Source organism: Rhinatrema bivittatum, chromosome 12 (genome assembly GCF_901001135.1).
Source record: "Rhinatrema bivittatum chromosome 12, aRhiBiv1.1, whole genome shotgun sequence".
Lineage (NCBI taxonomy): Eukaryota > Metazoa > Chordata > Amphibia > Gymnophiona > Rhinatrematidae > Rhinatrema > Rhinatrema bivittatum.
Window position 1 is genome coordinate 13,203,310 of NC_042626.1, and position 12,608 is coordinate 13,215,917.

General features: G+C 44.3%; 1 protein-coding gene across 3 annotated transcripts in view; it reads left to right on the forward strand.

The window, feature by feature from the left end:
- SRPK1 (SRSF protein kinase 1) overlaps positions 1-12,608 on the forward strand; it is a 71,220-nt gene that overhangs the window by 22,039 nt on the left and 36,573 nt on the right. For all 3 annotated transcript variants that reach the window (XM_029572781.1, XM_029572782.1, XM_029572783.1), the window contains 3 exons: positions 1,883-1,970; positions 9,764-9,851; positions 11,352-11,458. In XM_029572781.1, coding sequence (XP_029428641.1) covers positions 1,883-1,970; positions 9,764-9,851; positions 11,352-11,458 — 283 coding nt within the window. The remainder of the gene's footprint in view (positions 1-1,882; positions 1,971-9,763; positions 9,852-11,351; positions 11,459-12,608) is intronic.

Here is a 12,608-nt window from a genome sequence, read left to right on the forward strand (position 1 = left end):
ACAGTACAGCTGTGGTGGCTTGTCTTCCCTAGGAAGCCTCCATTTTAAAGTGCATGTTCAATGTATCACAATTGTGATTTCCTGCAGTGTTAACTGTACAGTCCAAGGGAAATGGGTTATAAGCATTGTCAGACATTCTCGCACAGTACTTTGTCAATTGAGGGGTGTAGATTTTATTTTCAGCCTTTCTGAAGTCCACCCTTATAACTAATTGACTCAAGTATGAGTAAAATACTGGTTGGGTAGGTCAAATGCTTTCTAGGAAGTGCACATATCGAGCAGTTGTAGAGGCTTACTCTTGTGCATGTAACCAAATTGTAGCATGAGATGTAATAGCACAGTCTGTTTCAGTTGTGCTAACTAATTTATAATGAGCAGAGCTGGAGGGATATCTCTGGGTATAAGAATGGAAACTTGTGTGGTTAGTCTTTGAATTGATAATGAATATAACCAGTTCCTTTTATGAGCTACACTGCCCTTTATCTGTACATTTGTAAAATTTAATTTTAAAAGCAGTAAAACTGCTTCCCACATGCTCTCCAAACTTCAGTTCTAAAACGCCAGTGCGGCAAAACAAGCTCTGATCAGCTCTACAGTATTCTCTAATTATTTTAGATATCCTTGGACTGGCACTGTGGTGTGGCTGCAATGGGGAAACTCCAGTTCAGGTTTCTGTCTGATTTGGCCCACTGCAGAGGCAACCGGCTCGATCCCAGAAAGGAGGGGGAGATGGTCACTACTGCTCCAGTCACCTCGCACATACCAGAGGAATGGTGGTGCCCTCCTGCTTGAGATGTGCAGCCTGTCTTCATGTATTCCCCCCCCCCCCCCCCTGAGAAAAATAAATGAGATGGGGCATTAAAAAAAATACTATTTCATAAAACCTGTCACCTAGGAGGGCTAAAGACATTGAATTATAAAAGAAATATGCTCAGCAAAAGATTTGAGATGTAGTGAATGCTTTTCCAGTAGGATACATGGAGAAGCATTGGATTATGTGCTTGGCAGTCTCAACTTGGTTCAGCGTTATTGTAGTAATTGTTGCAATATAGCACAGCTTATGGTGTATTTCGATTAAACATTTTTCTAAAATAACTTAGGTTGTATATAGGGACCTTCATTTTCTGTTTTTTATTTTTCTTGGGAATTTATCAGTGTTTATTATAAGAACAAAACAGGAGAAAATCAGTTGAAGAAAATTACTCATTTTTCTGGGTAAATATTGGAATTTATTTTGGTGGACAGAAGCCAGGAGATCAGATTTTCCCACTCTTCCCCCCCCCCCCCTACCTGTGGGGGCTCCAGGCTTCTCGTTCCCTGAGCAGCAGCTTACTGAGGCTCCCTCGCTCTGCAATACTACTTCTGCTTTTGTGCCAGGCCAGGGAGCCTACCAGAAAGTTTCTGGTGAGCAGGGTCTGATTGAAATGCATTCATGGCACCCAGGCGCTTTGGTTGCTTGGAGGGTGAGGAGGCGGGATTTGAAGTACAGCACGGGCGGCACTGGAGGGTGAGCGCTTTCACTGGGGGAGGTGGGAATTGAAGCACAGCTTGCACGTTGGCCCACACTGACTTCCAGCTGTGGCCGAGGCCTAGAAACATTGCATCTGCAGCTGTGGAGCTGTTTTTTTAATCAGCCTGAAAGAAGGGTGACTATCTGTTTAAACTAAATGACACCATTGAAAAATCTGGGAATTTATGGGTGAAAATTGGTTAAAACTGAAAACGAAGAACCCTATTGTCTAGAATGATTCATGAAATGTCAATTTTTTCCAAACATAATAAATCTAATTGGGGTAGAGGGAAAGTATCCTTTTTTGGCCATTATTGAGATAGCATTGTACTTTCACAGAAAGGGCTGCTCAGATTTCTGTTTTGCATTCAGGGGAAAGAGGTTTGTGGCTATGAAAGTGGTGAAGAGTGCTGAGCATTACACAGAAACTGCACTGGATGAAATCAAGCTATTGAAGTCGGTGAGTAGTGGCTCATAGTAGCTGCCATCGTCCCAGTATGATCGAGCCCCCCTCTCTATGTTCAGGATTTCCCTGGTGCACCATGTTGAGGATTTCATTTTAAGTTTGACTTGCTGTTTTCTTTACTGAATGTGGGTGTTCTGGAGGTGGTTAGGTTTTTGGTTTGTGTTTTCCCCTGTGAGAATCCTTGAGATAAATTGCCCAACACTTTATTTTTCTGCTCCCATTTCTGGATTGCCTCCTACTCTTTGGGGTGCTACTGCGCCATTGGTACTGCATAGCCACAGAAAATAAAAGCCATGCATTGTTGGTAAGAAGAGGAGTCCTGTACCCCAGTTAGGCAGGAGGGAAAGGAAATTGTGCAATAATACCAAAGGAAACGACTATTAGTACGTTTGTTTTTTTTTGTTTGTATTTAAGAGGCAAAATAAAAACTAAGATTTTCAGTAGATATTGGCACCTTGTTTCTTGCGTTTTACACCCATGCCACAGAACTTTCTAAGTCCCTTGAGCTATTACAGGAGGTGGGCAGTCTTGATCCTTTTTCTGTGCCACTTCTTCCCAGTAGTGCGATTCAGAAGTTTTCTGTAATGGAGGACTGAAGATCAGAACCGTCCTTCAGACTTTTACTTAGGAATAACACTCCTAGCAGCTTTGCCATTTGTTTCTCTTTCCAAGCAGAGAGGGCTGAAATAGCACAAGTTTGAAATGTGTGTCAGTTCAGCCATTTTCCCGTTACTTGGCAGGAAACAGACCAACCAGCCCATTTATTTACTCTTTCGGATAATAGAAGGACTAGGGGGCACTCCATGAAGTTAGCATGTGGCACATTTAAAACTAATCTGAGAGTTCTTTTTCACTCAACACACAATTAAACTCTGGAATTTGTTGCCAGAGGATGTGGTTAGTGCAGTTAGTATAGCTGTGTTTAAAAAAGGATTGGATAAGTTCTTGGAGGAGAAGTCCATTACCTGCTATTTATTAAGTTGACTTTAGAAAATAGCCACTGCTATTACTAGCAACAGTAACATGGAATAGACTTAGTTTTTGGGTACTTGCCAGGTTCTTATGGCCTGGATTGGCCACTGTTGGAAACAGGATGCTGGGCTTGATGGACCCTTGGTCTGACCCAGTATGGCATGTTCTTATGTCTGCCCTGTTATCTCCATTCACACTGCCAAGGTTGTACTCCAGCTGCCAACCATGGAGAATAAATCTGTAATGTCATATTTTACTGATCTGGTCTAGTTTTAGCTGCTTTTGTGTGTATTGGTCATATACCTCACCAAGATCTTTGGATCTGTACAGGCTATGCATTTGTAAATAAATGACTGTAGGATACTACTCCTTATCTAGGATAGTTTCGGGGTTTTTTTTTTAATTTGTCGTCCTTCATTGTTCCACCCTCCTGGGTGGCTGAGTATGCAGACTCCTCCTTTTAGTACACACTCAGCACTCCTCCCTTCTCATATCGACTTACAAGGTCCCATGATAATCCAAAAAAGCAACCAACTCTAGCACAGCTTTAGCCCAAACATCTGGCCTTCTAGGTCCCTGCAGCTGTTCAGGATGGAGCCCTGCCATTACTCATCTAGTTAACTCAATGTATAATCTGCCAGACATAGCTTCGTGAGTATTCGTGTTTGTACTAGTTATTACCTTACTTGCACCCTGCCAGGCAGACCTTGCTGCTTTTTAAATCTTTCACTGTTTTCCAACTAAAGATAGTGTTTATCCCATGCCGCCTTAGTCATCACTGTTTTTTAGCCTCCAGCCCCTGACTCCAGGAAGAATTGTCGCATCCACAACCATTGCTGTGAAAAGAAGTGTGCTGACCTTCCTCCTGAGGCTCTCGCCTCAGAGCATGATATTATGACCCCCTTATTCTAGAACTTCATTTTTGATGAAAGTTTGCTTATGTATTAATACCTTTCAGGTATTTTTATTTATTTATTTATTTATTTAAAGGCTTTTATATACCGGAGTTCATGCACTAGTGCATACCACTTCGGTTTACACAGAACAAGGAACAGAAAATTACATCAAACAGATTGAACAATTAAACAAATATACAATTACATCCAACGATTGGGTATAAATAACATGGCTAACTTAGTAGGAACTTAGAGTTTGAGGTAAAGGAGAGAAATAGTACCAAGTGGTAACAGAACAATGTTAATAGCTAAATAATAAATATAAATAGTAAATACAAATTCTTATAATAAATACAGGTGCTTACAGATTACAGTCTTCATGAAAAGTTTACGTCTACAGAATAGGGTTAAGTAAATAAGAACAGGCGGTTATTTCTATAGGAGTGAAGACTTCAAAAACTGAGGTTACATCTGGATTAAGAGGTATTGGTGTAGCATGCTCAAATATTTAATGATTTGGAATTGTGAGACCAAGGATAAAATTAGGAGGAGTTTGATATGATTATAAAAGCGAGAATGATTCAAGTTCTGGGACGTGTTTCTGAGCTAGACCTTTAAGTGTAGGCTTTTGTAAAGAGCCAGGTCTTGAGTTTCTTTTTGAATGTTCGAGTACATGTTTCGAGGCGAATGCCCTTACATGCCAAACATTTGGGCCAGCATCACTAATATTCTCTACCAGCTCATTAGGTCAAGAATCCTGTTCTTGATGCCTTAAAAAATGAAGCTTAAGAGCTGGAATGCATGATAGCAACTTTGCAAGATTTCTTTAACATTGCAGGGGTGGTATCCCCTTTCTGCATTTTCTTTGACTTCGAAGGGAGGGTGTTAATGCAAGAATGAGTGGCTTTTATTTGAGATTGTGTTTTTGGATTTTGATTCAATGAGAAAGTTTCCTCTTCTCTGAGGACAAGCAGGATGTTAGTCCTCACACATGGGTGATGACAGATGGAACCCCAAAGCAGAAAACTTATGTCAGTTTTTAGAACTTTGACTAGGCACACTGAGCATGCCCTATACCATGCATCCATGCAGTGTCCCTCTCCAGTCCCTCTCTTTCTGCAGAGCTGCTTTTTTGGCCTTGTGGAAAACTTCATTTTTCTCACATTTTTCATGGGTTTTTTCTCGTCCCATCGCAGAATCCGTCACGATGCCTTTCCGTAGTGTCTCCTAGTTAGGGTTTTTGGTGATTCGGGTAAGCTTCCTTTCACAGTCAAGTCCCCTGAGGCAGCAGGACATCTGTGTCCCGTTGTTATTGTCTTCTGTTAATGTCCTTTTGTTTTGTCTGTCATGGTCACATCCGGTTTTCAGCAATGCCCCAGTGCCCGAGGACCATGTCCATTACAGATCAGCATGAGATGTGTCCTTTACCTAGGGGCATCGAGTGACGTTTGGGATCACCGCTTATATGCTCAGATGACCCTGAAGGGGTGTCTACTTTGACTCATGAAGATGGAGCAGCTCTTTGGGTCGAAGAAGTCTGAGTCATCATTAAAGGACCAAGAAGCCGCACCATTGGACACTGAGCCATCGACATTGGCCATCATTGATCTCCAAGCCAAGGACATCTGGTTCCTTTTCATGGGCCTTGGCACTAGGGAAGGACCAGGCTGAACATCGAGGGAAGCCAGAGAAGCATTGGCACCAGTTCCCGTCGATGCACAGACTTGCCTCAATGCTGGCAGTCCACAATGGTCTCCACCGGTCCTGATGCTAGTCACTGATCCACCTTGAGGGTCCAAGGAAGATCTGGCTACCCCTCCTTCCTCCCAGTTGGTCTTGGCATCAGCAGTGTTCGAGGAGGAGCTGAAGCATTGAGTCCAGCTAATGGTTGACCGGGTGCTACAGTGTTTGGGTCCTGTGGCACTCGGCACAGGACCCGGTGCTGTCTGTCTTTTGTACCGCTTCTGGAGAAGCTCAACATGCTCTTTGGGGTGTCTATTCCTGGGACAACATTGTTGCACAAAGGGGTACTGAGGCCTCCCCCGAACTGATATGGTGGTCGTTGCTGATTCCTTGGGGAGGAAGTTCCACAGAGGCCATTGCAGATGCCGAGGCCTGCCAACACCCCCCCCCCACCACCCCCGTCCAGTTCTACCAGTGCCTGCACCTCTGGACATATATTGAACACCTAGGGACCCATCCCTTGTTGCTTTCAGTGAGGATGAGGAACCCTGTGACCTGGAGTGTTGAAAATGAGGTCTGTGCGACCTACGATGTTTTTGAGATGGCATCGAGAGTCTGCAGTGGGTATTGGTGTCCACAGAATGGATTGGCTGTGTGCCTCTGATCTCAGACCAGAGTGACAGGAACGACTTGCTGACATGCCGTGTTCTAGAGAGAATTTCTGAAGATAGTGAGGGATGCTGTGGCCAAACCTTGGGACCACCACAAGACCCTCCAACAACTCTCCGGACTGTCCTTATCCAGGAAGCTGGCCAGACTAGGACCAAGGAAATCTTTCTTTTGCCAAAGAAAGTACTATCTTCCGCCTACTTACTCTCGTCAACACCATTTGGACTCCGGCTGGCTCAGGCGGTAGAGAGCCCTCAAGCCCCAACCGGCTCATCTGTCAGTTCCGGGGGTGGGGTTTGACTGGACCATAGGGAGTGTAAGCCTTGGGGGAAGGCTGCGGTTCTTTGCGACCCAGTGGCCCAGTTTAACCTCTGACCAGGGGGTTCTGTCCATCTTCCGTCAGGAGTATCAATTTGAACCTAAGGGGTGTCCCACCAAATTGCCCTTTCTACCCATTTTTTGGGCTGGTAGCACATCAGTAGGTACCTCTAGTGGAGCTCTCTTCCCTCTTAATGGCCAGAGCTGTCGAGCCCATACTACCAGGGCAGAGAGGGCGGGGATTCTACACAAAGTACTTCCTAATTCCAAAGAGAACAGGACTGCCTCCCATCCTAGACCTAAGGACCTTGAAAAGGTTTCTAAATAAAAAGAAAAGTTCAAGCTGGTTTCCCTGGGCACCTCTATTCCCCTCTTGCAAAAAGGAGACTGGCGATGCTGTCTTGACCTGAAGGACGTATACACACAAGATCTTCCCTGATCACAGGAAGCTTCTCCAATTTGTCGTGGGAAAACAGCATTTCCAGTCCCGGGAGTTGCCATTTGGTCTTGTGTCAGTCCCATGTGTCTTCACAAAATGCCTGGCTATGGTGGTGGTGCACCTCCGCAGGCTATGAGTGCAAGTTTCCCATATCTGGATGATTGGCTGGTCAAGAGTACATCTCAGGCACAGGCCACCAGGTCCATGCGTTTGACTGTTCGGGTGGTGGAGTCACTAGGGTTCGTTCTCAACCGTCCAAAATCCCATCTCAGCCCGTCACTTCATAAGATCTCTGCTAGACGCAGCTCAGGCCAAGGCCTTCCTGCCTCACCAGAGGTCTGTCACCTTGACGACCATCATGACAGAGATCCAACAGAGCCAGCAAGTGTCTGCCTGGGACAGACTGAAGTTGTTAAGCCACATGGCTGCAACCTTCCATGTCGCTCCTTTGGCACATTTATACATGCGCAGAGCCCAGAGGATTTGGACATCAGTGGTGCAAGGCCAGTTAGATCTTCCAAGATTGCATCTGGGACTCATTGTCCTGATGGTGGGTACTTTCAAATCTGGAACTGGGGATCTTGTTTCGAAGTTTCCCTGTCTAAATTGTTCTAACGGATGCATCCAGCCTGAGGTGGGGATCTCTGGTCCACTCAGGAATGCTCTTGTCGAATCAACTTCCTGAAGCTTCGAGCAATCAGGTACACACTGAGGCTTTCAGAGATTGGCTGACCAACAAGTTGTCTTGATTCACACAGACAAATAGCTATGTGGTATGTCAACAAGCAGGGAGGCTTGGGATTGTACCTCCCGTGTCAGGAAGCGGTCCAGATCTGGTCATGTGCCCTGTCCCACAGGATGGTGCTCAGTACCATGTACCTGGTAGGAATGGAGAATATAGTAGCAGACTGGCTGAGTCGAGCTTTCAGACTCCATGAGTAGTCCCTGGACCAAGGGATAGTGAATTGGATATTTTGCCTCTGGGGAAGCCCAGACCTAGATCTATTCACGTCCCACTGCAACAGGAAGGTGCTTTGGTTCTGGTCCCTATACAGGTCAAATGGCAAACCAGACTTGGATGCCCTCGCCTGTCATTGGGGCAAGGGTCTTCTGTATGCATATCCTCAGATTCCCTTAATGGTGAAGATTCTTTTGAAGCTTCACAAGGTCAGGGGAGGACTATAATCCTCATAGCCCCTCATTGGCCGAGACAGGTCTAGTTTCCACTCCTACGGGAGTTGTCCATCCAGAGACTGATCAGTCTGGGGACTTCCCCAGATCTCAACATTCATGATTGAGGCAAGTTGCTGCATTGCAACCTCCAGGCCCTGTCGCTCACAGCCTAGATGTTGAGAGGTTAATTCTGCAACTACTCAATCTCCGAGGATGTGTCTTGGGTCCTGGTGGGCTCTAGAAAGCCTTCCACTAGAAAGTCCTATGGACTGAAGTGGAGGAGGTTTTCTATGTGGTGTGAGTACAAAGCCCTAGATCCGTTCTCCTGCCCCAAACAAAAACTGCTTGATTACCTACTACACCTATCTGAGGTTGGCTTAAAAAACAACTCTGAGTTCATCTCAATGCAATTGGCACATACCACCAGCCTCCTGCTGTGTCTTGAGTCTTCAACATGGTGTTAGCGCAGCTGATGACATCTCCTTTTGAGCCATTGTGCACCTGTGACCTGAAGTACCTGACCTGGAAGGCCATGTTTTTTGGTGGCAGTTAGTGACTTATCTACCTTATACCAAGTTTTATCATGACAGGGTGGTCTTGCATACACAACCTTAGTTCCTGCCTAAGGTGGTGACGGACTTCCATCTTAACCAGTCATCATCCTGCCAATATTTTTTTCAAAGGCCCTATTCACACCAAGGTGAACGAGTACTGCACAATTTGGACTGCAGGCGAGCTTTAGCCTTCTATCTGGAGCGGACAGAAGCCCATAGACAGTCCATCCAACTTTTTATTTCTTTTGACAAGAATATGTTGGGTGTTGCCGTTGCCAAACAGACACTATCCAATTGGCTAGCAGATTGCATCTCCTTCTGTTTTGCCCAGGTGGGACTGCACCTTGGGAATTTGTCAAGGCTCATTCTTTCAAAGCCATGGCAGCGTCAGTGGCCCATTTGCAAGTGGTTCCCATGGAGAAGATCTGCAAGGCTGTGACATGAAGTTCTCTTGACACATTCACATCTTATTGTCTGGATAGGAATGGCTGACATAATAGGTTCAGCCAGTCTATCCTTTGGAACCTGTTTGAGGGGTAGAACCCAACTTTCCTGCCTAGGGCCCGGTGTTTGGTTTCAGGCTGTCTCCCTCTCTGTTACCAACAGTACTATTGTTGTGCTCATTGGCGTCTGGTCCCCTTTTGTTGGAGAGCAGCCTGTAGCTAGGGATTCACCCACATGTGAGGACTACCATCCTGCTTGTCCTCAGAGAAAGCAGAGTTGCTTACCTTTAACAGGTGTTCTCGAAGGACAGCAGGATGGTAGTCCTCATGAAACCCACCCGCCACCCTGCGGAGTTGGGTTTCTCCTATTTTTATTTAATTATAATTCTGTTACAAGATTGGAGAGGGACCCTGTGTGGATGTGTACTATAGAGTATGCAGGGCATGCACAAGTGTGCCAAGTCAAAGTTCTTGAAACTTTGATACAAGTTTTCTGCATCTGGGCTCCATCTGATAGTCACCCGTGTGTGAGGATTAACATCCTGCTGTCCTCAGAGAACACCTGTTACAGGTAAGCAACTTTGCTTTTCACATATGCCAATAGTGAGGATTTTATTTAAATGCCTAACGTTCTTTACAGGTCCGTCACACTGACCCAGAAGATCCCAAGAGGGAGATGGTGGTTCAACTGTTAGATGACTTCAAAATCTCCGGTGTAAATGGCACACGTATCCTTTAGGATGATAATTACCAAAACTGTTTTGTGGCAGGGAATAATCACATTAGCATTCGGGGAAGGTTTATACTAGCTAAATCTGGCAGGCTAATGTTACCTGCTGTTGAAAGCCACCATTTTTTGCTTATCTCTAATTTGTTATACATGGTTATAAGATGAAGCTCATATCATAAGGGCCTGTGATCTGTTATGCTTAAATGTGAGATTCTATACACTTTCACCTTGCAAAAGAAGCTAAGAATGCACCACCCAAATTACAGGCAGATTCCTGCCATGAGTAGAGTATTCCTAGCCTGCCTAAAATTTAGTTTTGACAGTTGGCGCACTTGTGCGCCAACTGTCAAAACTTTTTTTTTTTTTAAAAAAAACTCAAAACGTGGTTGTTCCGCCTAGCCTTCCCAGAACCCTGGGATACACATTAGACTTTATCTACTCACGAACAATTATACGAACAATTATACCTCCCCTCATCTGATTCCTGGACAGCATGGATACCAACTCTAACATGTGGACTAATTCTATTCTGAACTATCTCTAGTCCGGAATTTGTTATTTCTCTTTTCTTTACTTAACTTTATCTCTTTTCTTCCAGCTACCTAAGCTTCCAAGTTCACGGTCCTCGTTTAATGTAACTTTCTCTTCCTTTACCTAATTATTTTTATCCCTGTTCGATGTAAACCGTCCTGATATGGTATTTAACCATGAAGGTCGGTATAGAAAAATGTTAAATAAATAAATAAACTATCCTGTTTATATCCTTTTGAAGATAGTCTCCAGAACTGTATACAATATTCCAGATGAGGTCTTATCAGGGACTCTTAAGGGCAATATCATGTCCTGTTCTGCTCACCATTCCTCTCCCTATAAACCCAAACATATACTTGCCATCGCCTTATCCACCTGTTTGGCGTTTGGATATGATCTCTCCCAGATCTCGCTCTTTTGTGCTTAGACTTTCACCCTGTGTGCGGCATCTCTCCTTTTGGCTTTTTGTAGAATTATGCATTTAAGAATGCATAATTCTGTATCTTTTAGCATTAAATTTTAGATGCCAAACCCTAGATCATTCCTTGAACTTTGCTAGATGTTTTGCACATCTTTCTGGCTGTCTACCCTGTTGCGGATTTTGATATCTGACAAAAAGACAAACCTTTCCTGATAATCTATCCATAGCACCACTTATAAAAAGGTTGGAAAGAGCCAGTCCAAGGACTGATCCCTGTCGCATACCTCTAATGTCCCTCTCCTATGAGTGAGCTCCATTTATCACTATCCACTCATCCAGTTTCCAACTCAGTCACTTTAGAGAACATTCCAAGGGTGCTCAGTTTCTCACCTATGCGGAAGAGTATCAAAGGCCTTACTGAAGTCCAAATATATTGCATCTAGATTCTCTGGCCACCCAATCAAAGAAATTGATTCGCTTTGTCTGCTTACTAATTGTGGGTCTTTCTAGGGTGGCTTTTGGTTTGCACCTTGACATACTTCTTAGATGTCTGTATGGTATTTGAAGTTTTGGGACATCATCTTCTCAAGTGGATCATCAAGTCCAACTACCAGGGTTTGCCCCTTCCCTGTGTCAAAAGCATCATTTTTCAGGTACTTTGAGACCTATAGGATCCAGTGCTCTCACTTCTGGATGGATTGAAGAGTGGTTTGCTATCTAGTTTCAAACCCATTTTGGTTAATGCTACCACTAGAAATGTTTAATTCATAAAGCAGAATTTTTTTAAAATGGTTCTAAGTTTTCAGATAACTCATATTGCCAAAGGATATTCCTCTTAAAACAATTTACAGTAAGTTATTGCAAATGTTGTCACCCATTAAACATGAACTGTAGGGCCTAAATGGGGGATGAAGGGGATCTCCATGCTCAAAGTTCAAGGCAGTTGCCTGCTCAGGCATGAGTACATCTGACTGGATAATAAGCTCTGGACTCAAGAGGATTGTGAGTGAGCTTGTGTTAGTCTGGCAGTTGTATCTGTTTTGTGCCCGTGATGCAAGTCTCCTAGTTTTTGTAGTTGAGTTTTTTTGCACATGTCTATTCTGTGCTAAGAACAAATAATTTCAGCAGCATTCAAGAACCCACCAGCAGTTCATGTAAGTCCGAAGCGTATTGTTAAGCTAGGAAAGTCTTTGAATTTGAGCATGACTATCTCCTTTATATGCGGTTAAATGGTGCTGTTAGATTAAACTTTGCAGGTATCTTAAAGTTTGCCTGTTCCATCTATTGATTTGGTATGAAAGGGCAGAGCCTATCCAGAAGTGAGGGGAGAGAGCTGATAAATCCAGTCTTTTACTCTGTCCTTAATGGAACCACCTTTAATGCAGTGAGAAGGGGAACGTACGGCTTCAGCTTTGACGAGATGTCCATTAAATCACTGGATGCAAAATTACTGATTATCGAGGCTTTCTAATAAAAAGATTTGCACTGTGCCCTGAAATGAATATTTTGTATATTCCCACTCCTCTCTCCAGTCATTCAAGCAGATGCAGGAGAGCCGGCGCGCGCACTGGCCACTCTCCTGGGCGCGCGATTCAGGAGGGTGGCCTATGCAAATTAGGGCCCGCGGTAAAAGGAGCGGCGGCTGTCAGCGGGTTTGACAGCCGACACTTAATTTTGCCGGCGCCTATTCTCAAACCTGCTGACAGCCACGGGTTCGGAAACCGGATACCGGTAAAATTGAGCATCCGGTTTTCAACTCGCGGGCCGATTTTTTTGATTTTTTTTTTTTAACTTTTGGGGCAT